Source organism: Motacilla alba, chromosome 20 (assembly GCF_015832195.1).
Source record: "Motacilla alba alba isolate MOTALB_02 chromosome 20, Motacilla_alba_V1.0_pri, whole genome shotgun sequence".
In the NCBI taxonomy this organism is placed as follows: Eukaryota; Metazoa; Chordata; class Aves; order Passeriformes; family Motacillidae; genus Motacilla; species Motacilla alba.
In genome coordinates this window covers 10,215,458-10,243,275 of record NC_052035.1, presented here as the reverse complement: position 1 = coordinate 10,243,275, position 27,818 = coordinate 10,215,458, and the positions used below count along the sequence as shown (strand labels likewise).

The 27,818-nt window shown below is 47.7% G+C and overlaps 1 protein-coding gene across 6 annotated transcripts; it reads left to right on the top strand.

Annotated features, from left to right (window-relative positions):
• The first annotated feature begins 124 nt into the window (after nt 1–124).
• On the top strand, nt 125–27,344 carry SLCO4A1 (solute carrier organic anion transporter family member 4A1). Of its 6 annotated transcripts, XM_038158709.1 has the most exons (13): nt 355–2,682; nt 12,408–12,451; nt 12,939–13,386; nt 14,573–14,663; nt 15,553–15,674; nt 15,981–16,092; nt 20,417–20,571; nt 21,250–21,445; nt 21,990–22,155; nt 22,736–22,908; nt 23,263–23,327; nt 23,826–23,974; nt 24,747–27,344. In XM_038158709.1, the coding sequence occupies exons 3-13, from the start codon at nt 12,942–12,944 to the stop codon at nt 24,894–24,896; spliced, it is 1,824 nt and encodes a 607-aa protein (XP_038014637.1). In that variant the 5' UTR covers nt 355–2,682; nt 12,408–12,451; nt 12,939–12,941; the 3' UTR covers nt 24,897–27,344. The 6 variants fall into 6 exon arrangements, with proteins under 6 accessions (XP_038014632.1, XP_038014634.1, XP_038014637.1 ...); XM_038158704.1 differs by lacking the exon at nt 355–2,682 and adding an exon at nt 125–185 and having other exon boundaries at nt 12,408–13,386; XM_038158706.1 differs by having other exon boundaries at nt 354–2,682; nt 12,408–13,386.
• Nucleotides 27,345–27,818: the final 474 nt, after the last annotated feature.

The window sequence follows — 27,818 nt, the reverse complement described above, 5'->3', positions numbered from 1 at the left end:
ATCCCCTGCCTTCCCCCGCTTTCACTTCGGCCCGAGTTTCCCGCATTGGCGCGGCGGGCGGCGGCGGCCCCGGCGATTGGAGGAGCTGTCTGTCCGTCCGTCAGGGCGCCGCCCGCCCCGGCCGCGGCCCCGCGCCCGAGAGCCGAGCGGAGGCGGCGGAGCGCGGGCAGCGGCGGCGGCGGCAGGTACCGGGCAGCGGGCATCGCAGCGGGCGGTGCGGCGGGCAGGGGGTGCGGGGGGAGATGCGACACCGGGGGATGCCCGGCAGAGCCTCCGCAGCCTCGGCAGGACGTGCCGGGCGGTGCCCACGCGGCTGCGGGGGAGCCCCGAGGGCGCGGGGATGGGGATGCCGGGCTCACGGGGGGCTCGGCCGGGGCTCAGCCCCGCTCTGGGGGGTTTTGGTGGCCGCAGCGCGGGGTCCGTGCTGGGAGCAGCCCGGTGGATATCACCGAAATGGCCCAGGTCATTGAGGGTTTCCGCTTTGCGATGGTCTGCGAGGATGCTGCAAGGCTGCGTGGCTGCCTGGAGCTGTTCGGACTGAATCACTGCGGTTTGGGGTTTTCCGTGTAGCGTGACCGTGTCTTGCTATGGAAAATTTAAAAGATGCTAATTTCCTTTAAAAGCCAGGAAAGGTAGTAAAGTGGCATGGCAGGATCCTTACAACAAGAAAAAAATGTTATGTTAATGAGAAATTAATCCCTGTTTCACAGGAGCAGAACTGAAGTTAGTAGCGGGCAGGATGCTGGGTGGAATCAGAGCACTTTAGTTACTTGCCCTGTATTACTTTTATAACCCATTTGTTCAGATGATACAAATCAAAAGCTGCTGTAATGAAACCATGATTTTCAGCTCTGAGAGCCTAAAAAGCACAAGTGGACTTTAATCACGAGTTTGTTGCATTAACATTTTATTACCGTTTTATAGTCTGTTTGATTTTACCAGGCAACACACTACAAACCTGAAGTTATCCTCGCCTGGCACCTCTTTTTGTATATATATATTTCTAGGCTCCTACTTTCTGTTGTGCCAGTTGGTTGTAAAAGCACACATTAAAATAGCATTTGAGGCAGAAATGAACACAAAGGAGATCTTCAGAAAAGTGTGTCAGAGTTCTTGTAAACGTGAGAAAGGATGAAGCTGTGGGAGGAGCAGGTTAGTCAAATAATGAAAAGGAAAAAAAAAAAATGTAGCTATTTATATGCAAAGAGGTCTGCCTTGCAAACTGCCAAAAGTGGTCGGAAACTGAAGCAGCAGCTCTGTGTCCTGTGCGGGCTGGGGAGCAGATCCGAGCCACCTGCCCCACCACGACTCCATCACAGCCCTGCGGTGGGTGGTGAGCGTGCTCAGGTGTCACAAGTGCCACCTGGAGCCCTGGGAAGTGGCCACTCCTCTGACATTCCCTTCAGTTCTCCTGCCTATGGGGCAAACCTGCTCGGTGACAGCGGCAGAAACAGAAGCGTGACCCTGGGATGAGAGATGAGACTGGGAAGCAGCGATTCCTGCTTGGGTTGGATATTCTTGGCCAGTGAAACCAGGAACTACCTAAGCAAGCACTCGCTGGAAGTCTTTACAGAGATTAGAGATTTGCAGGCACGGGGGAAGATGGGATCAGCCACTAACAAAAGAAATACCCACCAGCTTAGGGAGATCAGCATCCAGCTGCTGCTGCCTCATGACTGCAAACTCCTCCAGGCAGTTTTAATCTTTTTTTGTGTGTGTGTCTTTGCAGCACGGAACATGCTGGGGAGGATCCTGCCCTCCCATTTGAGGCTCTATGCCCTGCAGTAGCAGAGAATCATTGCTCTGTTTTCTGCTGCTCATTTTGCTCAGTCCATCCCAAAAAGCATCACTGAGCGCTTGTTTTGCTTTTCTTTATTTTAGTTGGGTGTGCCAAGCCCAGAATCCTGACTTTGTACAGATGAAGGTGCTCATATACAGGTCGCCATACATTGTGCTTTACCATTTAGGTTTTTTGTCTTCCTCGTGTGTTCCTTGAGGTGCTGCCTGTAAGTTGATTATTCAGTGCCTGGGACATTTGTATCTTGTGCAATCTCAGTGAATGGTGGAAAAGTTTTGCAAGACTCTGCACCCATGGAACAGAGTTGGCAGCTTTTTGCTGGTGGGTTAGTGAGATGCTGGGTATGATTTCAGGGGAAAGGTTCCCCCTTTGGATTTTGTACTTAATGAATTGAGGTTGCTGTGTTAAGGCAACAGTAAGAGTTATCAGCCATGCACAGGCTGTTACGGGTGTGAAATGCATTGGCCTGGGTTTCTCTGGCCACCCTGAAGGGTGCTGTGCTTCCCCAGCACAGTTAAAAACTGCATTGTCTTGGTCTGGTGAGGGGCTTATCCTTGTGCAGAGAAGCAGAATTTGGGAGCTGGAGCAGCCCAGAGCACGCCCCAGGCAGGATCAGGGGCTTTGTCCACAGGGTCGGTGGCAGCGTGGCTCTCCCTGCACCTGTGCCCAGCTATGCCAGCCCTCTGTGGCCGTGGGATCTCCTCTCCTGCAGCCACTCTCCCTTTTCAAAACTGATTTATTCCTAGGCCTGCCCACCACAGAATTAGTTGTGTTGCATCTTGGCCCTGAGTGACCCGGTGGCGTGCGAGCGCGGCCGCTGAACGGCGGGATTGGAGAACAAAGAGTTCCTGCACGCACGGTCCGGGGACAACGCTCCCACAGAGGTCAGACTGCATCTGCTTTATGAATCCCAGACAAAGCAGCCACTCCACTTCAGTAGATGGGATAAGTGATTGTAGACAAGTACTCAGAGAGGGCCACTAACTTCAGTGGATTTTATGTCGGAGCTCTCTCAAGTACAGAGGAGAGCATGTGATGAGGCAGTGAAGTGTTTATTATTAGCAGAGCAGTGTTGTTCTAACCTTAAATCTCTCTTCAGGCAGAAGTACTCCTGAACCTGGGGTTCTGCAATGTTGCTGCTGACAAAAATAGTGTCAATCCACCTCTAGATTGTAAATGAGCTTGAGCAGTGGGCATATGTTAGCACTGGGAAATACTCTGTTTATTCTGCTTCACCTCATTCAGCAAAGTACTGAGCCTTTCCAGCAGCTCTTGAAATTCCTAGAGCAGTGAAGTCCCCTTTATTCACTTGTCCTACTTCACTGACATCTGTAGAGTTATAATAAAACTGAATTTAATTGCTATTGTTAAAGGCATATTGCTGTATGGCATCAATAATCTTCAGTCACTGGAGGTCCCAGAGCTTGGCTTAGTTTCTTCAAGAAAAAAAAATGAAATGCTGACAAGCTTTGTTTAACTGTGGCTGTTGGTTTGAAGGAGTTAGAGAGTCATTTTCATGTTGAGAAAGCAGGATCAAACACTTTTTTCTCTAAAAAATACTTCGATTTTGTAGTATTCTGGCTGAACAAAAAATCCAAGAAAAAGTACTTTTTGTCATTTTTATAGCTTCATATTTGTTAGTTCAAGTACTTTGGATATCCTCTGGGATAGGAGTTTACTTTTTGGGATGGGATTAAGAGAGGAAAAAAAAATTTAGATTTTAGAGTTTTGATAAATGGTAGCAACCCATGACACAGAAATAAAAACTCCCCAAAATATCTGAAGGTCTTGAGCTCTTTTTTTTCTCTCCTAGCCTCTCCTTGAAAAACTGCGTCTATCTTTTTAGCTTGCCATATTCCACATAAATCAGATTTGAAATTTTAATTCAATATTCTTTTGCTTTAAAAGCCCAGTAGGAAGCAGAAGCTCAGCCAGTCAGAGCAGTGATGAGGCTGCTGTGCCTTGCCTGGGCTGGAAGGGTTTGTCCAGGGCAGATGCTGTGGAGCTTTATGTTAGCATAAGAATTCCCAGCAATAAAGGATTTCCTCACAGTGCTTTCAGAGCTACTTCATGGTCTGCTTGGATTGCTGGACTGAATTCAGTCACTGAGGATTGAGATCTTTGAGCCAGATGTGGGTCTTGGTTAGAGCAGAATCAGCATTTACTGGAGTCCCCATATAACGCTGAGTAACCTGTGGTCCCTTTAGTGTTGCATATTCTCCTCTTATTTGGCAGTAAACCTTGAAAAGAGTTTAATTCAGAGAAACTGAATTGAAAGGATTGAAAAGTAGGTAACCAGGCTGTGATACACTGATTACCTGTCTCCAATATTCTTGTTTTTAAATAATTAAAATTTTGACATATTCCCTTTTTAAATAATTAAAATTTTGACATATTCCCTTTTTTCAAGAGGCAGTAAAAAGAGTTTGCCTACTACCATGAACCAGCCAGTTTTTGTTCCCTTGAATTCCCTGTTGCTTTCTTTGGGCCATCTTGATAGCCCTGCTTGAGTGCCTTGTGTGACAAACACCACCCTGGTTCAGCAGCAATGGCAGGATCAGGACCATCATTTTTTAAGGAACGTGGGTCAAACTCAGTCCTCAGTGACCTCCTTGAGCCAGTGCCCAAGGACAAGGTTATTCTGCTGTGTCCATTTCTCCTGGCATGGGGACTGTAGGATGTGAGCAGGTCCTTACCAAGGAAAGTAGGAAAGTTCCTGACTTTGAATATTGAAATTTTGAAAGATTGAATATAGACTATAGAAAAGTTCCTGTGGTTTCCAGAAAGGAAGCCACACTACGCTGCTGTGTGGAAGTGGGAATCCCTTGAGGGCAGTTTCCAGATTTCCAAGGAAATCCATCCTCCAGCAGCTGCTGTGGTTCCTGGTGCAGGAGAAAGGGGAGGGTACGAGGCAGAGCATGTCTCCCCACTGCTCATGGACAGCAACCCCCTCTGAATCCAGATGTTTGGGTGCTGACAGTGGGACCATTCCATGCCTTTATATATATTATATTCTATTCCTTAATCTTAGGAAGAAACCCCATTTGGCACCGATTTGCTCCCTGGCTGTTGGAATGACTTGCTGACCTGGTTGAGCACTGTCAGATGAAGAATGTGTCAGGCTGCAGGAGGGGCAGCCTGCAGGGCCTGTGGTGCTTGCAGGGAGTGTGCACACACCTCTGAACACCTCTGTCCCTTGGTGTGGGTATTGATAATGTTTGTGTGTGGAATTGCTGTTTCATACTGAGCTGGGCTTCTCAGAGAGGCCTCTTAATACTGGAGGATATTGCTCAGCATTTTTCCACCTCTCAGAGGAGTTGGTGGAGTCTCACCCCTTCTGATCAAAGGGGATTTTTATTTATTTGTTTAGAGGCATCCAGCCATGGGAGAAGCCAGCAGCCACAGGCAGCCCAGCCAGGATGCACCTGCCCATTTACAACCCCCTGTGCTTTGTGGGCATGATGCTTGAGATTTTCAGTGCTTTCTGCATGAGCTATTGTGCACCCTCTGTTGGAGCTTGCAGCACAAGGAGCTGCCATTGGAATGAGTCTGAGGTTTCTAAGGGAAGAAGCATGCCAGGTTGGCTTCTTCCCACCCATCCTTGGTGGCAGTGGCCAGCTGCCCTGCATGCTGCCACTGTGCTGATCTCGTCTCTGCCCCAATTCCTCTTTGGCCCTGAGTTCCTGCCCTTCACCTCAGACCTGCTCTAATTTTTGCTTGGTTGTGGGATTTTGAGTCAGAGAATGAAGAGAAGTCATCCCTTTGAAAGTGTTCATCATTTCCTCTCGATGACACAAATAGGGATCTGCCCTCTTCAGAGAAATCCCCTGATATACCACAGCCTGTCAAGATCTAGGGTATTGCATGAGCAAATGCAAATTATCTGCAAGCTGACATTCTGTTTATCTAAAAGTACAAAACAAAATGAAGTGTGATGCCTGTTTAGGTCATCTTTAGGGATGGGTGGGGAGTACTTGGTAGCAGGAAACCTAGAGGCTGCAGATGCCATGTCAGAAGTCTTACCATGTGAGCCTGTGCCAATGCTGGACCAAATTCCCTGTGCCACATCAAATTTGTGCTGAATGGGTTAATTTTGCACCATCTGGCTTTGTGCTAGATCAAATATTGTTTCTGTTGTGGTAGTCAACACGAGGCCAGAATAAACTGGGAGTAATATCCTCAGCTAATCCAACAGAAATATGATTATGTACCTGTTCCTTCTCCAGATCATATCTGCAATAATGGGTGATTTAGCAGTGCAAAATAATCCTTGTGGAGACAGGGAGAGGACTGAGGGTGGAACATTTCTGCTGGGAATACAGGCTCTGACAGCGGGGGCTGTTCAGCCTGGAGAAAATATGGCTCTGAGGAGACTTTAGAGCCCCTTCCAGTGCCTAAAGGAGCTGGAGAAGGAATTTTTACAGTGGCATGACAAGTAGGAGTAGCTTCAAACTGAAAGAAAGTAGTTTTAGGTTAGATATTAGGAAGGAATTCTTCCATGTGAGGGTGGTGAGGCCCTGGCACGGGGTGCTCAGTGAAGCTGTGGCTGCCTCATCGCTGGAAGTGTCCAAGGCCAAGTGGGATGGGGCTTGGAGCAGCCTGGGATAGTGGAAGGTGTCCCTGCTCACAGGCAGGAGCTAGATGGTCTCTGAGCTCCCTTCCAACCCAAACCATTCTGTGATTCTGCGACTTGAGGGCTGTGGGTAAGCTGAATGTGATGATCTCCTTGCAGTTGGCAACAGAGACACAATAGGAATGTCTAACTCAGATTAGGTGCTTAGCTTTAAACAAGTCATTATGAGACCAAAAATTGCAGTCCTAGTGCAGAATTGCTTCCTAGGGAGTCACCTGAGGCACAGAAATGGAGGTGATTTAACTTTGCATTTTGCACGCCGCAGTGACCTCCAAGGTGCTAATCTGAGGTTAACCAAAGCAGAACAGCTGGAGTTCTGCTGCATTTTGAAGCATTGCACATTTCAAGCAGCGAGTTCGTTTAAGTGCTGTCTGGGAGGCTCTGCTGTTCCCCTGCTTGGCAGGAATCTCAAGACTAATACCTAAGAGGATTAGGGAGCATCGCTGGATGTTAAACAAGATCCAGGCTAAGCGGTGTGCACCGGTGAGCTCGTGCTCCCGGGGCTGTTTGGGGAAGCTGTAACTTGCTGATCTAGAAAAAACAAGGGGATTTGTGGGGAAATGCCCTTCCCTCAGCTGAATCCCTCGTGTGAGTCTCTCCTGCTCCCACCTGGCTCTGTGTTTCCACCTGCCCATCTCATGTTGTCCTGTGCTCACTGCAGTGGTGACTATTGCAGGAGATGCTGATGAACAGCAAGTTTGTTTTTCTGTGATGATTTTAGCTCTTCTAAAGTGCTTCACTGTGCTCTGTGTTGTCTGGTTGGACTTGAATGAGTGGGCATCCAGCCCACCGACACAGGGCTGAGCTGGAGAACTTGTCCTAGAAAGCTCAAGCTAAAGTCTGTCCTTGGCTGGTAGAGCAAAAGGACCTTGTGGTACATGATTTTCCCAAGAAAGTCCCCGTAGTGCAGAGAAGAGGGGCTGAAAGGCAATTGTGTCTCAGGAAAAAGTGAAGTTCTAGGTAGTTTCATGGTAACATTCCATCTGTTTTTCTTTTTTGTTTCTACCTTCATATTGATCAAATCGTAAGTATAAAAAAGTGTAAGTGCCTGTAAACCATGATAAATGTCAACATTATTGAAATACATCTATTCTGAACACAACATCTTGAGTTGTATAACACAGGATGTTGCATTTTTTGCATTTTAGCGCTTCTATCTTTAGAAGCACCAGAGAATCACATGTCTCACATTCTTTATTTGGGTTTTGCTCATTTTGTTTCATTTCTTATATCATAAAGGATTTGCCTGAGTCTGCATCTTCTGCTTGGAAATAGAGAAGGGACAGCTGTAGGAACTAACTGGTAATCCTTGGGAAGAGCTGACCTGCAGCTCATGCAGAGTGTACTGAATACAGAACGTTCTTTATTGGGTTGTAAGAATCCAAATGATGGAAAATAACACCATGCAGGGCTAGGGGTTGGGAAAATGCTGGTGGTGTATCTGGAAGAGCCCAGCTCCATGGGCAGTGACAGTGATGGAGAGCACAATGCTGTGCCAGCGTGGAAACCTTCCCAGCATTGGCCAAATGTATGGGTAGGAAAAAGACATTAAAGCAAGAGTGGCATTAGGGAGGGGGAGTTAGGAATTATAGCATAAAAGACCCTTTTGTCTGGTTAATCTGTGCTATGGCAAAAAGCAATGTCCGGGTTAAATCTGCTCTGCACGTTGGCACTGCAAGTCTCTAAAGATGGTCTGAGGCAGCTGCAGCCAATTGTATTTGCACAGATAAGCTGGAACAAGTAAATAGACTCAGAAAATCTGGCTAGATGTATCTTCAAAGCATTTTCAAGCAGCTAATTGAAAATTATCCAAGCCACCTTCCTGATTTCTTGCGTACATTTCAATAATTTCCCGGTGAATGGAAAGCACTTGGAAAACACACAAAGGGTTTGTGAGTGCTAAGCTCTACTATGTGGAATTTATGTAATTATAAATATGTCCTTGCTCATGTGATAACTCAAAGCCAGTTTTTGCTGCTGTCTTTGGTGCTTCAGACTCCAGTAGGGCTAATCAGGTAAAAGCAGGTCTCTGACGTGAGGGGTGGGTCAGGATATTCCTATTGCCCCCCATTCTTGGGAAGTTCCTCCCTCATCCTCTGTTTGTCCCTGCAGCACTGGTGGTGAGCACAGCATTCAGTGCATGGTCAGCTGGCTGCTCTCCGGGTGTGTTTCTCATTCCTGAAACTTTTCCATGTGTGCAGGACCACGCTGTTCCCACAGGAATTGCTTACCAAAGGCTCCAATCTGGTCCTCGTGCCAGTCCCACAATAGCAGCATCCTCTGTATTGCTGATCCTAAGGGATGCTTTTAAAAACTGGGTTAAAAATATAAGGTTTACACTCGGTGTGAGCCGGGTGAAGTTCCTCAGCTGCCAGGAAGCCAGTTCAGTGTTACTCAGAACAACTCACTCATCCCATTGTTGCTTTTATCTCCCTTGCACTGAACCAGTGCCCTAAGGACAAGCCCTGCTCACGGGACTGGGACGTGGATTTATCTCACTTCTGGGAGGCTTCCCCACTCCTAAAGCAGCCAGTGGATTACACTTCATCCATGTGGTGTTTATCAGCCATGACAGAAGGAGTGCTGCTAATCCTCTGAAGCCAAACTCTCAGAGGAAAATTCACTGTGTGTTACCAAGAGAAGTTAAATGGACAAACTCAGATGAATTTATCCCTTGCTGCAATAATATGAGCTTGGTACTTGGATATGGACTTTCCCAGATTCTAAGTACTTGATCAGTAATTCCAGGCTCACTCACACATCAAGGAAAATAAAAATAGAGGAGACCCAGAGGAAAATAAAGGAGACCCATCACAGCCACCAAGCATTGCCTGGGGCTGCTCCTCTCCTGTTTGCAGTACGCTTCCTGATCATTTTTTAATCCCTTACCCCTGTTCATTAGGAAATACCTCCATGTGTGCAATAGAATTGGAAAAAATGCTAAGTCTACTCATAAACTGTGCTCAGCTGTGGAAAGCAGAAGTTATGTGTAGATGTTGTTTGCCACAATAATACCACATAAAAGTCAAAAAACCGTAATGTGGAAGGGAAGATTAACTATTATTGGGCATGTTTCAGCAAATGGGATTATTTTGCATGTCAGTTATGAGTTAATTTGCAACATTAATCTCATCGCAGTCCTTGGCAGAAATACAAAATGTTTTTAATTGGTCCTGTGACTTTTTCAATGATCACCTGATGAAAAGCTTGTAAGTTTTACTATTGATTTAATGCTAAATATTATAGGGGGGGAAGTCTTTACAGATTTCATCGGGAAATACAAATCATATGCTTTCATTGCCTTGCTACTTCTGCTGTGTTGACTCAATAATGTTGGCACTCTGGCACCAGCTGTACAGTGGAAAAAAAAGTAGAAATCTTGCAGCAAAATGAGGAAATCTATGGCAGAGAGATAATAGCATTGGGACTGATTCAGTGTGAGCAAGAAATCACCCGCTGAGTCATTAAAAACAGAGATGAATGGGAGGCCATAAATGGATGGCTCAGAAGAATATGAATGATTAGGAAGTGCATGAAGTTGCTTGGATTTTTTTCCCCTGAAGATTATATTTTGTCCTCTGAAGTGGCATATGGCTCCTGCGAAAGCTGATACCCACAGTGAAGGTGTCACAGCCAGTTTATAAATACTTCAAGAGATGCCAAGCAGCTCGGGGGGCAGCACAGAGCAGGAGTGGGCTCCCTGCCCACGGCACCTGGGCACGAGTCATTAGCCCAGGTCCACTGGGACGTGTACAGGAGGGGTTGTTGGGGCTGAGAAAGCTTCTGGGTGGGGGGAAACATCTGCTGCCCGGAGGAAAGGCTGGCTGCTTTCTTGGAAATGTTTCACCCTGTTTGCTGTTAATTTGCAATAGCAGTGGCCAGAGTTGAAGAGGGGATGATGTGGTCACCTGGGTCCGGTGGCCCAGACTGCTGCCACCAAGGAAATAAAACCTTTGATGAAGAGCTGTCATATCTTTCCTGACTCATGAAATACCAAAATATCGATATAAATTCATGAGGTGTCAAAGGAGAGATCCCAGTGTTTAGGGGAGTGTTTCCTCCAGGGTGAAGCTGAGCCAGGTGGGGAGCTCACTGCTCCTGCTTGCATATCAGGTAATAACAGAGATGTGCTGCTTCTGTCTGCTGAAATCAGTGAGAGCAAAATCAATCCCCAGCCAAGAAACCTTCTTTACAAGTGCAGTCAAGTGTAACATCAGACATGAGTCTGATACAAGTTTGATAGGGGGAGGGTGCAGCTGCAGCCCTGTCTGCTGTGCAAAGAGGCGTTTGATTTACATGAGTATGAACCATTCCGCCCCTTAGAGCCTGATTCAGCACCTAATAATCACTCCTGACTTTAACAGAGTGCTAAAGCAGGCTTATTTATCGCTTCCAATATTGCATCCAAAGATGAGAAACAGATTTAGAGCTGTAAGAGTCATAAGAACACTGGAGAGGCAAAAAAAGTGGAAAAAATAGAGCCTTGCACCAAGGCATCATTTTTTCGTGCCAGCACATTACAACAGTCTGTCTCTGCAGCAACATTTCAACCCCTGCAGTCAGTTTTTGCATTTATACTTTACAGATCAAAGTTACCTGCTGTACTCTGCCAGCTAAGGTAGGAGTTACCTGGAGGAGTCCAGCATGGAGCTGCAAAGCAGTGCCCTCCTGCCCACCAGGCTCACCTGCCCTGCACTGGCATCAAATCTCTGCTGGAATCTGGAGCTTGAAATAGGAAATAGTCCATGAACACTGCTCCCCAGACAGGGTAATTGAGATAAAGTTATTTGCAAGTGAAAGCTGGACCTCATTTGTTTAACTTCCTTTAAGGACCAGACATGTTGTAGCACTCCTGACATGAATGTTTAAGATTTGGTAGCTCATGTGGTCTGTCCCCTGCCCTTCTGGGGTAGGACCAGCACCTTGGTGGTGCTCTGAGCATCACTTTCTGCCAAGTCCTCCTGCCCCAGTGCCTGCAAGACCTGCTGGTGCAGAGAAGCACAGCTATTTAGCAAATGTCAATCATTTTTTTACAGCAGCTCACAGATAAGTATTAAAGTCTTCACCAAATGCTGCAATATTCCCAGGTTACAGCCATCTGAGCATAGTTCATTTTATCAGGGAAAAAAATGCCTTTTTTCCCTCTTCCGTGCTGATGAGGCTGTCATCTCAGGGGGAGCATTTTTGTGGGAACCTCTCGAACAGATATTGGCAAAATTATTGAAAATACAGGATGCTTTGAGGATGCTCTCTAATGAAACAGTTCTCAGTTAGCATTTATTGCGTATTTAAGACCAGTATTCAAGGGAGAACTTTATTATTTTCATCATTTATAGTTCAGCCAAGGCATTTAAGGAAAAATACTCTTGGATGCTGGCAGGGTCAGGTGATGCAATGCACAGAACAGGGTGAAAGAAGGCAGTCTGCATTGGTAATCAGGTTAGAGTCAGCTGCCTCTGCCCTCCAGCCTGCTCTGAAATGGCATGTAGTCTAATTAGTTATAGAAAGGATTTTACTGAATAGTTGTAAACAGATCTGAGGGCTTGGAATAAAATCAATCTGACTGTGGAAACTTTTCAGGATAATTATAAACTGTTATTGGCAGAGTGTGAAAGAGAGACCAAAGGACTTCTAGCAGTGGGAAACTTGTAGCTGTGTGGGCTGTTCTCTGCAGAAGGAAGAAGGGGGAGGCAGGTCTTTATCAGAGGAGGGATAAGGGGCTTCAGTGGGTGGGGACACTGCCTTAGAGGTGCTTTTCTTTTAAGACTCTTGAATGTTTTGTTCTTTTCTGTAATGTTAGTGATGCCCTGACACCTGAGGTACCAACACATCCCATGGTGGAAGGCATGTGACCAGGTGAACTGCACAGTGAAATGCTTATACTTATTAAAAACAAAAAAAAAGAAAAAAATAAGAATATTTGGGGGGTTTGAGCATGGTTTTATATAAAGGCATGTAAAAATTCTTTTTGCACAGATCAGAATGGTCTTGGCTCAGACTTTCACCATCTCCCTACTGAAGTAAGTGCTGAAAATTGCATCTCCTGGACAGGCTGGTCCTCGCTGCCCATCAGAGCCACCCTGGCCACCAGCCCACCTCAATCTGCCACTGGATTCTGCATTCCCGTTCATGGCAATGCCCCAGAACTCCACCAGAGAAAATGGCTTTTGTTTCGCTCAGCCCCTCGACTTCTCCCGCCCGTCCCCTCACGGCGGCGAGGCCGGCCGGCCGCTGGGTGCAGCGGTGGAGGGCAATGGCTGCAGCCTTCCCCTGAGCAATGGCATGGCACCCTCGGGAGCCCCCAGCCCCTCGGGCTCCTGTGCCGAGCCCCTCTGCCTGCCCAGCCCGGCGCAGGACGAGACACCGCTCGAAGAAGGGATCAAATACGTGTCTGCTGAAGGGGAGGAACTGGCCTGCGGCTGGGGGGGCTTCACCCCCGGCTGCTTGCAGCTCTGCAACACGTCCAAAGGGGTCTTGTTCTTCCTCTGCGTGGCCTCCTTCCTGCAGGGCATGACCGTGAACGGCTTCATCAACACCGTCATCACCTCCATCGAGCGCCGCTTCGACCTGCGCAGCTACCAGAGCGGGCTGATCGCCAGCTCCTACGACATCGCGGCCTGCGTCTGCCTGACCTTCGTCAGCTACTTCGGGGGCAACGGCCACAAGCCCCGCTGGCTGGGCTGGGGCATGCTGCTCATGGGCTTGGGCTCCCTGCTCTTCGCCCTGCCCCACTTCACCACGGGGCGCTACGAGGCGCGCTCGGCGGCCCAGGTGGGCGTCTGCGGGGGGAACCAGAGCCTGCCCTGCTCCCAGGCTGCCTCCAGCCTCTCTGGCTACAGGTTTGTCTTCATGCTGGGGCAGTTCCTGCACGGGATGGGAGCCACGCCGCTCTACACGCTCGGCGTCACCTACTTAGATGAAAACGTCAAGACCAACTACTCCCCTGTGTACATTGGTGAGTGGGGCTGAAGGGCACCACCCTTTAACTGCGGGGTGGTGGGAGGGAGAGGTCATGGTCCCTCATCATCTCCCAGCCCACACTGGGAGCCCCTCTCCTGACACTGCTCAGCCTTTTCTCCCAGCTGAGGGGCAAGGTGGAACTCAGAGGGATGTGGCAGCTGTTGGGGAGGTTTTGATTATTTGCCAGGAGGAAAACTGTGAGCTCAGTTGGGTGTTTTTCCTCCCGCAGCTCCTGCCTTGTAGGTGGGGAGTGCCTCCTGCTCCTGGCATGGGGCCAGCCCATGTGGCATTAGCATCACTGGCAGACAGCCATGAGGCCATACCCCCATCCATGCAAAGGGGCATAGAATCACAGCATGATTTGGGCAAAAGGACCTTTAAAGGTCATCCAGTCCAATGAGAAGGGACACCTTCAACTCAATCAGGCAGCTCAGAGACCCATCCAATCTGACCTTGAATGTGTCAAGGGATGGAACATCATCACCTGTTTGGACAGCCTGTGCCAGTGTTTTATCACCATCATGTATCTCTAATCCAAACCTTTAGATCATCATCCCTTGAGGCCTCAGCACAGCAGGGATGGTCACTGGACTGTTCAGCTGCTGCTGGTGCAAAGCACAGCCAAGAGAAGAGGCTCAGCTCACTCCTCTGCATCACTGGTCACTCAGCAGCTGCCAAACACTCACAGTCCTGTTGGTGAAAGTGCCAAAAGGGTGATCTTTTAGCAATTTCAAAATGTGTATCAGAAGGCTGTGTAGCGTGGGAAGGAGATCACAAGGAGGTCATCAGCAAGTTGATCTTTCCATGTGTCATGGTTTAAACAGAAAACTGAAATAAGTGCCAGTGGTGCTCTGTTTGATGTAGACATTTTGTGTTGTGAGTGGGGAGAGAATCCTGCTGCTCATTGCTGTGGCAGTGGGATCAGCAGCATCCCTGCTAAATATGGTTTAAGTCTGAACCAATTTTGCCTGCCCCATACTATAAAACTTCCCAGGTTGGATGCAAAAGCTTCTCTGGAACAGAAGCGTGAGAGAACTTGTTAGACCGATCTAGGTTTGTGTCTTGGTGGTTTAGGGGGAAGAGTGTGAGGCAGCCAGAGGCTGAGCATCCTGCATCCAGGAGGGAATCACTCTGGGGATCCCTGGCTGACGTTGTCTAACACGACTTGTTTTCCCTTTCAGCTGTTTTCTACACTGCTGCAATCCTTGGGCCTGCAGCGGGTTATCTGGTAGGAGGAATGTTTCTAAATATTTATACTGAAATTGGCAGAGAGTAAGTCGTTAAAAAAAATCTTGTTCCTTTCCCTTTCTGCTCTGTGTTTCCTTTGGGGTAGAAAAAAATGATACCAATGATCTGGAGCAATGAGCTGGTGGCTGGGTGGAAGTGTGCCTGGGGTGTTGGGTGGTGTGTCTGCAGGCAGGGAGGCTGGAAGGGAGGTTTGCATTAGCGCTGCTGCTGAAGGGAAATTGCTGACAAACCTGTCAGCTTAAATCCTTCCTCACGCTGCACTGCCTGGGCTAATGAGGCTGTGAGCAGCAGGTGAATTTTTTGAATGAGTTCCCTGATGAGGTGGTGCTCCCAGCAGTGCTGCTCGCCCTCCCAGTCTTCCCACCAGGATGCTTAGTCCCTCCTTGCTTTGTAATATTTGTGATTTATTCTTCTTTCCTTCCAGGCTCTTCGGTAGATCATAGAATCACAGAATGCTTTGGGTTGGAAGGGACCTTAATGATCATCTAGTTCCAACCCCTCTGCCTTAGGCAGGAACACCCTTTACTAGACCAGATGAACGGATTAAAAAGGGGGATGGGTTTCCAGGGGAAGAAATGGGTTATTTCCACCAGTTTTCTTGCAAAGGGTGTTTTTGGGGTGGAGCAAGGATCTCGGCAACCCTCAAAGCACAGCTGAAAAGCAGTGAGGTGAATGTGCAAACCTGAGATTAAATGAGAATGAAACTGTGTGATTTCCTGGGCTCGTGTTGTGCTTTGCTGCCGCAGGAGGGACGGTGGACATGGCATCCCCATCAGATCACTCAGTGTCCATTGCTGTCACCCCCGTGACTCCTTGGGCCCTGCCAGCCTCAGAGAGAGGCCCATGGGGCTTCCCTGCTCTGTCCCCAACCATCACCTCTCTCCCTTTGTCCCTTTGGCTTTGCCTCCTGCAGGACTGACATGGCCCCCGAGAACATGCTGTGGGTGGGGGCCTGGTGGATCGGCTTCCTGGGGGCTGGAGCTGCCTCCCTCCTCATCTCCATCCCCATCCTGGGCTACCCCCAGCGCCTCCCAGGTACGGGGCTGCTCCTGGGCTCGGGGCTTGGGGCTGGGACTGCGTGATGCTCTGCTTGCCCTGAGGCTTCCATCCTCCTGCACGTGTCTAGCTGGGGACGTGGGAGCAAAGGAGCAGCTTCCTGTGTTTAAGTTGTAATTCCTAAATGGATTTCACCCCCATCTGCCTCTGTTGCTGCTTCTCCCTTGCAGCTGTTGGAGGAGGGAGGATGTTACATTGAGTTTTCCCCGTGCAAATCCACGGTTTCAGTGGCATTCACACCCCGTGTCTGACACATTCCTCCTTCCCTTTGCCTCTCCTTTCCAGGCTCCCAGCGCTACATCGTCATGAGGGTGTCAGAGGCTCATCAGCTGAAGGATGGCAGCCACAAAAAAGCATCGGATCCGGACTTTGGGAAAACAGTGAAAGATCTGCCTCGGTGAGAAAAGCACCCCACGCAGAGGTTAGGGAGCCCTGCAAAGGGGAGAGAGAGAAACGAGCCCAAGCTGAGCTTCCTTCAGCCTTGCCAGCTCAAAGGTTCTTCAAGCAATGACACTTTCTTGCAGAGGAGGTGTCAAAGTGCCTGGCCCTGTCAAGGTCTGGGAGCTCTTGGCAAAGAGGCTGAGCTACAACTGGTGCTGGGCATCACATGGGGGAGCAGGGGACAAGTGGCTGGTCCCATCTGGGTTTTCAGAAGCTCGTGTCCACCTGCAGTGCTGTGCCACACACTGAGTTTCACTGAGAGTGGCTTGATGCCAAGCTTTAGGTGATGGGAGATGCCCAGGCATTGCCAGCTCCCTCCCTCTCCCCAGCAGCATTATTTCTGCCTGTCTGCTTCTGCCTGGCCTCACCTGGCCCAGTTGCGTGTTTCCAGCAGCTCCTCCTCCCCAGCCCCTCGGGGCTTTATTCCTTTCCTCTATTTTTACTTGGGTTAGATCCCTGTTTTGTCATTTTTTAATGAGAAACAAGATGAAACAGGCCCTGTGATTCTCACAGCTCCATTCCAAAGCCAGGGAACAAAATATACCACACTGTAACTTTCAGTTCCTTTTCTCTTTTATTCTTGGTTTCCTTTTTTTTTCTTTTGCCTTCACATCTTCCAGCCACCTTTTATATATTACTACTTCTTATCTCTCCAGCAAGGCAGTGACGCAGCAACTTGCTTAATCTTGAGCTGCTGCTCAGCTCTGTGATGAGAACAAAGCAGGAGCCAAAATAAAATGTGATCTTTTAACAACATATCTTTGTTATGGATTTTTGAAATATTTTATGATTTTTTTTCTGTTGTGTTGAGTTGTATTGAAATGGAGGGCAGAGGGAAAGGTGCTATTTTATTTATTGCAGGGTGTTAGCTGGCATGGAGGCTCTGGATGGTGCAGAGATACCTGGATATTGATTCCTTTTGGAACTTGCAGTCAATAAGGGGATCTGTCACCGTTGAGATCTTCCTTTTTTTTTTTTTTTAATTATTTCTCCCAGGACTGTTTTTAGGGAGGAGATTTCATCCATGTGTGATAGCTGCACCCTGAAAAGATGTTGCTAAACCCCAGGCTGCTGCCAGCAATCACTTCTGAGCACTAGTTGTGGTCTTTGTTGTGCTGGCAGAGGAGGATGGAAGCAGAACAGGTGCTCAGAACAGGAATTTTCAGCACCAGTCGAGCTGTGTTGTGTCAACACAACGACTCACACCCGTCTGAAATGCTTGGAGACTTTGTAGGAAGTTTACCAGGGGTTAAGGCAGTTGTATGAAGAATATTACATTGAACAGACTTCAATGCTGTTATTAAATGGCATTCTTGACTGGGTGCCATTTTCCGAGGTCATGGCTTGTTCTGCTCACGGAAATTGAATTCAAAACCTGCATTTAAATAACGATAAGTCTGTGACTAAAACCAACACAAACAAGGCAGCAGAGAGGGATGAAATTCAGTGGTTGATGCTTTCCTTGCTTGTCTGGAACAAAGCTCCCGCTGTTTCTGCTGTCTGACAGCAGGAACAGAGACAATCCTCCTCCAGGAGCATCTTTCACACCTTGTTTCTGAATAATAAATCCCCAAAGGTGGGAACTTGTATCAGACAATTCAGACCAGCCCAGACCTCAGTGTGCTTTGGAAGCAGGAACCCAACAGAGTTTTGTGGTCCCTGGTTTTGATTAATGAAAGGGAAGTGCCTTCAAGGCTTTTTGCTCTGGAAACTTGCATTAAAGAGGAGATCCCATCTGTGCAGGCAGCTCGTGGGGACACATGGACCAGCCTGGAGGGTGAGGCCAAAGGACACTCCCTGTTCCTTTTGTGTTGGTTAGGGACTGTGTGCCGCACATTTTCTCACAGTACAGGCAGTAACAGTCACAAAGATAAGCAGAAATACTGATTAAATAAAATACTGTTCCATGCCATCAGGTCCTTTCTCAGTGAGGCTCATGAGTTGCTGCATTCACAGTGCTGTCTGAGAGCTTACAGGAATGCAGCCCATACAGCCTAATCCTCTGCCCTGGAGACACTTCTGTATTAACTCTTGGGTTGAAAAGGCCTGATAAAACAGCATTTTCCTTTCTCTGCTTCCATATGATTGCTCTCATGGAGTAACCCCTCCTGTCAGAGCAGAGGGATTGAAAGGGAGGGCATGTAGAGCTGTACCAAGAGGAGGCTTTGTCCCTGCAGGCTGCAGGGTGGAGTTTGTAAGGATCACTGCCTGGCCTGGAAAGCCCTGATCTTCAGCACGAGGAGCTGTGGTCAGTATTTCACTGCTCACTCCTGGATTAGGTGCAGGGTGGGACTTTACAATGTGGGGAAGCTGCAGAAAAACCATGAAATGGAGCAGAGGGAGGTTGGTTTATGTTTGTGATATGCATGTGGTGCCCTCTGTTCCCTTGGTGACAGTGGGTGTCATCTTTTGCTGGAAAAGCCCCCATTCACATGCTGTAAAATTGGATAAATATCCATTTACCTGGTGTGTTCTGGACATGCCATGCTCAGAGGAGCAGGCTCTGATCATGCAGATGGTCCCACCCTACTCAGAGAAGCATTATGTGAGAAAGAACTCCTGTATGTGCCCATATCAGTAAAGCCTTGGAGGCTCAGCTTTTTGAGCTGGGGGGATTCTTCTCTGCAATGCTGGGCCTCCTGAAATCCCTTTGGCTGCAAGAACTGAGCACTGCCAAGGCTATTCAAGAGTTAGGTGATTTCTGGATGTGTTTAAAGTCCTGCTGATGTAATAAAAAGGTTTGTGCTGTCTTTGGTAAGGTTTTATGTGCCACAGCTCCTCACAACTACATCTTCTGTCTTCAGACACATTAAATTGAGTAAATCCTTATTCTTAGTGCTGAAAGGAGCTCCTTTGCATTTTCCTACTTGCAAGTCCAGCCTGCAACTTCTGGGCAGTGGGCAGAAAGTCACACTAGTGCCAGGGAACACTCTCTTTTACTCATCTCTGTAAAAAGGTGAAGGTACAGTCTGTTTTCTGCCTCAGCCACAAGATCTACAAGCATTTTCTCACTAAAATGTTAGGCTTTGTGCTTCTAAATTAAGCACAGTCAAAAAAGTCTGGAAAATAAAATAGTACATTAAACTAATCCCAAGAGCTAGGCAGTGTAAAGCCCCCTGTAATCAAAGTGTAGGAATGTGTGGTATTTCTGTTTTTCAGCTTCTTTGTTCTTTTGATGTAATGAAATTCTCCATGTGAGTAAAGTTGCATAAATCTGACTCTGAGCCTCAACATGTCTCTCCCTTGCTTGTACCAAGGCAGGTTTTCTCTGATCTCACATTTCCACCAGAGCAGGAGGTGGTGACTGTGCCTTTCTGCTCTGTGAGCATCCCATGGCATCACTCTTGGAGGATTTATGCCCATCCCAGAAATGGGATCACCCATGGCACTGGCCTGGGCTTGGCCAGGGGGAAGTCATGGGGCAGAATTTGAAGCTGGTTACAAAACATCTCCTGCAAAACAATGTCAGTCCTCTTAGTCCAATATCCGAGATAGTGAGAGATAATTGAGACCATTCCCTGTGCCTCAGGGCCTTTCTGCATCTCAGGGATGGAATTGTTGCTGGATCTGCATATAAATGACAAATGGCAATTTCTGAGGCATATCTGTGGCTCTCTCCGAAATCCCAGTGGGTCAAAATAAAATGGAGTTACTCAATTTATACGTTAAGCTTCAAGTAAAACTGGGCTTAGATCATGGCAGAAAGATTGCTTTCTGTTCTTCAGGTATCTTGGAGGTGTTTCCTCCATATAGAAAGGCTTGCCTGGTATTTCCCCTGAGTTACAAAACATCTCTGGTTATCAGAGGCTGTTATTGTTCTGAGAGTGTGGGTGCACAAGTAGCATGTGTATGTGAGGATGTAGCACAAATTTGCTCTTGGTTGAGTCAGGAGTCCCAAGATATCTGCCAACAGGCACTAATAAAACCTTGAAATGATGGAGATTTGGTGAGGAGGAATGTCCTCTCAGTATTGCCCCATTTAAACAGACAAAGTACTCAGCCTGACCCTAAATGTTGGAAATTTCCTGCTGAAATCATCCATGTAGAAGTTGTGGGTGCCCTTAGTGTGAGTTACATCACACACATACACTCTGTTCACTGGCTGGAAAAGCTCCTTCAAACCCCAATGAGCTTTCTTTTTGGTGTCTTTCCTTTCAAAGAGTTGCAGGACAATGGGATGCTGCCTCATCTTACACGTGATCCCTCTGACTTGGAAGACCTGAAAAATCAAAATGTGCCTGAAATCAGTGATTCAATTCCAGTATATTTGTCCTTCCCAGGTCAGTGCTGCTACTTCTGAAGAACTCCACCTTCATCTTCCTCTGCTTAGCAGGAGCAACCGAAGCGACCCTGATTGCTGGGATGTCCACCTTTGGACCCAAATTCCTGGAGTCTCAGTTTAGCTTAAGTGCCTCTGAAGCTGCCACCTTTTTTGGTAAGGAAAACATGTTTTTGCAATGTTTTCCCATTTTGCCAGCAAATAGAAGAGCACTTTTAGCTCATTTAGAATGGAGACAGCTGCTTTGCAGTTTAAATATGGGCTGGTTATCCCCTTCAGCTGTTGGATGGGATCGTTTCCTATCAGCACACCTACACCCAGTGCATTTCCAGAGCTGCATCTACTGACATCAGGAGGAAATGTGTCACTTCTGTAGCCATCTGTTACCCTCTAGAGGAAGGCAAAATAATTGTAATTCCTCCTAGTGCATCGCCAGGAAACACTGGCTAAATGTTTCCTCTGAGGAGGGATGTCAGAGCTGCGGGGGGATATTTTGTCAGCATCCAGAAACTGGGAGATCCTCACCTAAGTGCTGTAACATAGACCAAGGAATGGTGTCCAGCAAGCATCAGCACTCATGATGTGCTCCTCAAAGAGTCAATTTGAAGATCTCTAGGTAGGAAAAGCTGCCTTAACAGGCTCATGCCAAATTACCTGAGCTGTTACACAGGACCACCCACTACAGCAACATCCACTGAACTCCCACCAAGAAGCTACACAGAAAGCAAGGAGTCATTTACATGCAAAATACGTTGCAATTAATGTATTCAAACCTGAAAACTCCTTGCTGACATTTCTAAACTCACTTGTGGGTTTTTTCCTCTTCTTTTTCAGGTTATCTGGTCGTGCCAGCCGGAGGGGGAGGCACATTCCTGGGAGGATTCCTCGTGAATAAATTTAAACTGCGCTGCTCAGGAATCATCAAGTTGTGTTTGCTTTGCACAGTGTCGAGTCTGCTGGCCATATTCATTTTTTTTATCCACTGCCCTAACATGCCCATGGCAGGAGTAACCCAGATGTACGACGGAAGGTAAAAACCACCACCCTGTCTGTGTGTCCTGAGGGGCTCTGCTCAGAGCAGAGTGACTCAGATCCACAGTGCTGCTGGCAGTCATGTGTGGATGTGTTGGGGATGAAAGTTGGTGTCTGGTCAGCCCTACAGGCAGAGGGTGAGACACAGAAAATAGATGTCCTGAGTTTTGCACTGAGATGGAGTTTATGGAAGAGGCTCCCTAGTTAGGAAGGGAGGGAAGATCAGCAGCAGAGTGGCAGATACTCCACTCTTCAGCTGCCTTTGCAGCAGCCCCCATCTCTATCCAGTGGGATAAACTGGACTAAAAGTGGGAACCTCCTCCTCTGAATGGAAGTGTCACCCTAAGAGCTGGTCACTTAAACTCCCTTGGGTGGCTGTGGGTGAAACAGCTCCAGGTCATGGTTAAAATTTGGTGGCATGAAAGCCTTTCCAAACCTGGCTTTATGCTCCTTGGGAATCCATCACAACTCCCACTGTTCCTTCCTCTCCCCATTTCCTCCTGTAAAGTGTTGCTCACTGACTGCTCCTGTGTTTCCCTCAGTGCTTTGCCAGGTGGGCACCTCAACCTGACAGCAGCCTGCAATGCCCAGTGTGGCTGTTTGCAGGACACCTACAGCCCTGTCTGTGGCACTGATGGCATCATGTACTACTCCCCCTGCCACGCTGGCTGCAGAAGCGTGTCTGTAAACCCCAGGAATGGCAAGAAGGTAGGTCTGGAAGCACTGTGCATGAACAGGGTGGTGGCACATCTCTGGCTCTGCAAAAGGTTTGAGCTTTGCTGCAAATCAGTGTAAAATCAGGCAGGGCAGGGTGGATGCTCTCAGGTACCACGTGAGATGAAGGCAGGAGGTACTCTGAGGTCACCCTGCTTTGCTTCTCTCGTTGTGTCCAATCATCTTTGCTTCATTCTGGGTCAAACTCTGCTGAAATCTGTGGAAAATCACCCAGGCAGGCAGGGAGCTTGGTGAGCACCTGATTTTGTCCTAGTGCTCCCTTTGGGTCTTGAATGAACATGATGCAGCTCCTCATCCTTCCAGCATCTTGCTCATGGAGTCAGGCAAAGGCTTAGGAAGGGTAGAGGTGATACTCAGCTGCCTGGCAGAGTTAATTTCCCTTGCTTGATTGACCTGTTTGGAAACAGAGGTGTGTCAAAAATGCAGCTTGGTTTCTACTTCATTCTGGGAGTCTAACCAGCTGCTTTCTGCCCTCCCTGAATTTCTTATTTTTAAAGCTTTGACTGTCACCACACTCTCCTCGGCAGAATCCCCACCAGCCTTTCTTTCCCAGGTCTACCAAGAGTGCAGCTGTGTTGACAAAGCCCTCCTGCCTGACTCTGGCAAAGCAGAGGCAGGGAAATGCACCTCCTTGTGTGCCAAAAAGCCCTTGCTCCTGTGCTTCATGTTCGTGGTCATCCTCTTCACCTTCCTGAGCAGCATTCCTGCCCTGACTGCCACTCTGAGGTAAGCAGGGATGGCCTCATCCTCTGCCAGCACTGCAAGAAGCCTCAATGCCCTCCTCTCTGCTTTATCCTGCTGGATCGAGCATGGGAAAGGTGTGATGGGGACCACTGAGTTAGTGGCAGCCTGGAGACATCAGGACTAATTCATGTCCCACTCTGGCTGGGAAAGGAAATTTCAGCATTGGGAGCTTTGTCCTCTGATATGGGATACACACATTTACAGCAGGGGTGGAGGGACACTGCACTGGGGTGATCCTAAACCTCCAGGCGTGCTGGACTCAAGGAGCTGGAGTTGTGAAGCAGGGAGGTGATGCAGCCTGGCAGCATTTTTAAACAAAGCCCTTTTTTTCCCCAGGTGTGTCTCTGACAGACAAAGGTCCTTTGCACTCGGGATCCAGTGGATTGTGGTACGAACCTTAGGTATGGAGCAGAGGGAATTTGCACACCAAAAAGGTCTGGTGGTTCTGGGAGGTGTGTGCCAAACTATCGCCCAGGAATAAAACTGGGTTGGAAAAAAAGGGAGTTGGACACACCCTGATGAAAAGGAGGATGCTCTTTTTCTTTTGCTGTCTTCCAGGACAGTCTGAATTCCCTTTGCATGTGATTTGCAAACTGAATGGAGGGTTCCATAACATGTCACAGGTGACAGAGGTTCGATGTCCTGCCAATGTGCACTAATTCTAAGGACAAGGAGCAGAGATGTTGAAGCTCCTGTGTGTCTTTTGGCTCTTGTGCAATATGTAAGTCAGGATGGCCAAAAGACCTGCTGGACTCTCAGATCTTGCAATCCAGCATATTTTTGATACCTGGTGGCTCTGGATGCTGCAGGATGAGTTCTCTTAATCATGGTATCAGCAGAGCCTGGTGCTTTTCTGCAAGGTGCTGCCCAAACTGAAGGTGCCCTCTCTCTGCCCACAGGAGGCATCCCCGGTCCCATTGCCTTTGGCTCCATGATTGATAAGTCCTGCCTGCTCTGGCAGGACCAGTGTGGAGAGCAGGGCTCCTGCTACATTTACCAGAACTCAGCCATGAGCCGATACACCCTCGTCGCTGGACTGGTCTACAAGGTGATGCTGCTGCCTATCTCTACTTCTGATAAAGCAGACAGGTTTTTAGGACATAATGTTTTGCTCTGGGAAAGAATTTTACAAAATTGGGTTGCCCAGATCTGGCCCACCCCCAGAAAGAAATTTCTCAGGGAAGGCAAAAGCCCTGATAGTTTCTCATCAGGTAGTAGTGCTCCAGACACCATCATGCTGTTAAATTCCCATTATTTTCTAGGATTACAGCTTCTATTGCACTGTATAAAATACCTCCTTCCAACAGCAAACAAAGTGATTTTTGCTAGAAATGAAGTAAAATATCCAAGTGTGGTGTATTAGTGAGAGTGAGGGATGGCATTGTGGGCAGGCTGTAAATAACCATTCCCCAGTCACTGCTAGAAAATAAGAGAGCTTAGAGCTGTGGGCTTTATTTATTAGCAGAAAACCATCATTTTAACTGCTCCCAAACAAGCCCTTGCCCTAGATAGTAGTGTTTAGCAGCTGCTGTGATAAAGAGGTTTTCAAAAGCCTTCCAGCAAAAAGCTGAGGCAGTGTTGGCTCATGCAGCAATGTGCTCCAGGTGTCTGTGTGGGGCTGAACTTTTCCAAATTCCCATTGCTATGGGGCTGGCTAAATTCAGATTTTACCCCCTCTGGCTCTGTATGCTGCTCTGCTTCCCAGGCTGGCCAACATCTCCTCCTCCCCAGAGTTTGGTCAGCAAAGCTCCTGGCAGATGTGAGGTGGGCTCCTGGTTTGGGGGAGAGCAGACAGTAACGGGGTGTCTCCATGGCTGCAGGTCCTTGGGACAACCTTCTTTGTAGTGGCCTGTTTACTCTACAAACCCCCACCTCCAGAGTCAGCTCCAGGCAGCTTGGATGCATCTGAAAATGGCACCAGTGACCTCCAGGAGCACAAGCCTTCACTGCCAGCTGAAGAGGATATATAGTGCTGTCCACATGCAAGTGACTTTTTTCAGCCTCAGAAATACCACAAGAAGACATTATGCAGTTTCCCAAGGGGTTTTTAAATCAACAGTAATATTTTAAATTTTTATTCTTTTTTTAGTTGAAGATAAATAATTTAAGTAACCACGGTGTGCTTTGCTATTTTCTTAACAGCAGAAGCACATTTAAAGTTGTGCGCTGGTGCCACGTGCAGTTATTTAATTTTATTTAAAGAAAGGGCTACTGTAGCTTTATTCTGTGTCTGTGACAAGCCAGGACCACGTTCTCCACTCGTGGAAGTAATCACTGGTAACTCCAATGGAGCATGTGGGGTTTAAACCGCCAGAGGATCTGGGTCAAATGTATTGAATATCTCAATTGTAAAGCCAACTGTAGCAAAACTCCTGTTGGGACTTCCAAGCTGGGGAGGAGCACTGCTGTTCTGCTGTCTGCACTGCAAAGGGGTCAGCTGGCCCTTGAACTGCTGCACACAAAGCAGACAGCCCTGGCAGTGTCCTCCTCCTTCCCATGGCACACAGAATCACTCTGTTCAGGAGCAGCTTCTCTCATTATGCAAGTTCCTATTAGTGGGAGAGGAGATTTGATTAGCAAATCCATCAGTACACTACAGGCAGCCATTCCCTGAGCTGCCAAGCACTGTACACTCACTGCCTCACTCATTGCAGGGTTTACACCATGGTGACACTTCGGTTTTTTTATTTGTGTTGTTTAAAAGTGATGCCTTTTGTAATGTACTGTGCAGAACTTGAACTTCTTGCTGTTTGCTGGGCGTGGGAAGATGTGAGATACAGATCTATGCAATGTTCATCTGGGGCTGTTCTGTAAAGACAGTGGCTTTGGGTAAACAGAAAGGTTGGAGTGAATTTAGTTTGTCTCTAGACCAGTAGCCTGAGGGACAGGTCTGCCTTGGAGAAGGGGGATGCTGGCTTGTATCTGGCCTGCTTGCAAGGAGAGAGGACAGTGTACCCAAAATGACCTTTGAATGTGCTCTTGCAATATTGATCAGGACATTTCTGAGGGGCAGAAGTGGAATTGGGGCGTGTGGGAGTCTGGCTTCGCTCTGAGTGCAGGTCGGGCTGGGTTGGTGCTTGGTGTGCCAGTGTTTGCACAGCCGCGGGGTCCAGGTGCATCCCCAGGGGAGGCAGAGGGATCTCCTGGAGCCCTGCCTGCTGTGACCGTGTTCACAGGACAGCACCTGCCCCACTGAGCTGCACAACTGGCACTTCCTTCCTGCCAGCTCCCACTCAGAATTACTTTGTAGGTGTTTTTGTATATTTTGTGTATTTACGCTTCCACAAATGGACACAGGATGGGCATTTGCTTCCTTCGTTAGCAAAGGACTGACTCTCAGAGTGTTCCTGTTGCAGACAGGGATGGTGCTGCTGGGAGTGTAGTTGATATTCAGGTCAGTGGAGGAAAGCAGCTTCTTCCATTCACAGATCCCCTTCCAACAAAGCCACAGGGTGGCCTCCCTGCTCCCAAAGCCCTTGTTTCCCAGCCCCTGTCGAGTGCTGGGACAGACTGTGCACCCCCTGCCCCATCCCTGAAGTGCTCAGTGCCAGCTTGGGTGGGGTTTTGAGCAAACCTGTTGAGCTGAAGATGTTTCTGCCCACAGCAGGGGATTGCAGCAAAATGATCTTTAACCCAAACTATTCAATGATTCAGTTTCTATCTCCAGTAACTGCTGGAAAAACTAGAAGTGATAAGGGCGAGCTGGATGGTGGCTTTTGGCTGCTTGTGGAAGGGCAGCTGGTGCAGCTTTGATGGGGCACTGTGTGAAGGAGAGCCCTGTTTTTCTAGGGAGGCAGGATTAGACCCACTGATGCAGGATTTAACCCCAGCACTGCCTCAACACCTTCACCTGGGTTTGGAGCCACCTGCAAGCATGAGCCTGTCTCCAGGCCTTGCCCTTCCCAGCTTAGACACCTTGGGTACAAGCAGGGATCTTAGATGGGGAAATGCATGAATGTATTTTGGGAGCTTATTTTATGTATGATGTATTTATGAAAGTTAGAAGTTTCTCTTCATATATATATATTACATATATATATATAATATATATATGTGTGGGTGTGTATATATATATAATATATATATATGTGTGGGTGTATATATATATATATATATATATATATATATATATATACATGGATATTGCAATGCAATTTTAGTGTTTATAAAATGAGCTTTATCTGAGTGTGTTGTTTTCAGGGCTAAACAAAAGCTCCTGGGATTCTGGGCAGTTATTATGTTGCTGTGGGACTGGTAATTCAAGGACTTTAGTAAGCAGCAACACGGTATTCCTGTTCCATAACCAGGCTGTTCAGGTGTACAGGTAATTTAAAATATTTGGAAGTATGTTTCCCAATCTGATATGAAGTATTATATTGCTATAAAAGTATAGAAATATAACCACTCTTTCACAGGTACTTGTGTGTGTGTTTTTCGTCACTTGTCACTCTTTCCCAGCTGCAGTTCTTGGCAGGGTTGTATCCATGGTGCCAATTGCTGCAAGGCCATCATGGCATCTCCAAGAAGGAAGGTTGGAACTCAGGTTTGTGCTTAATTTGTAGCATTAATAAAGCCCCTCATGGCTACAGGAGCTTCAGGCATCAGGTGACTGATGGAATTTGCAGGGAACCCCCAACGAGGGGAGAGAGAGTGATGCATCTGACTCCATCTTATCAGAAGGCTAATTAATCACTTTATTATACTATATTATTCTGTACTTTATTACATTACATCTAAACTGAATCTGCCAAGCACTCAGCTCTGCACCCAACTGCACAGAATCTCATGACTGTCAGCCAACAGTCCCCACACACATACACACACACTTGGCCCTGACAGACCAAGGAAACAAAACACCATCACTTTGGGTCAGCAATCTCCATATTGCATTC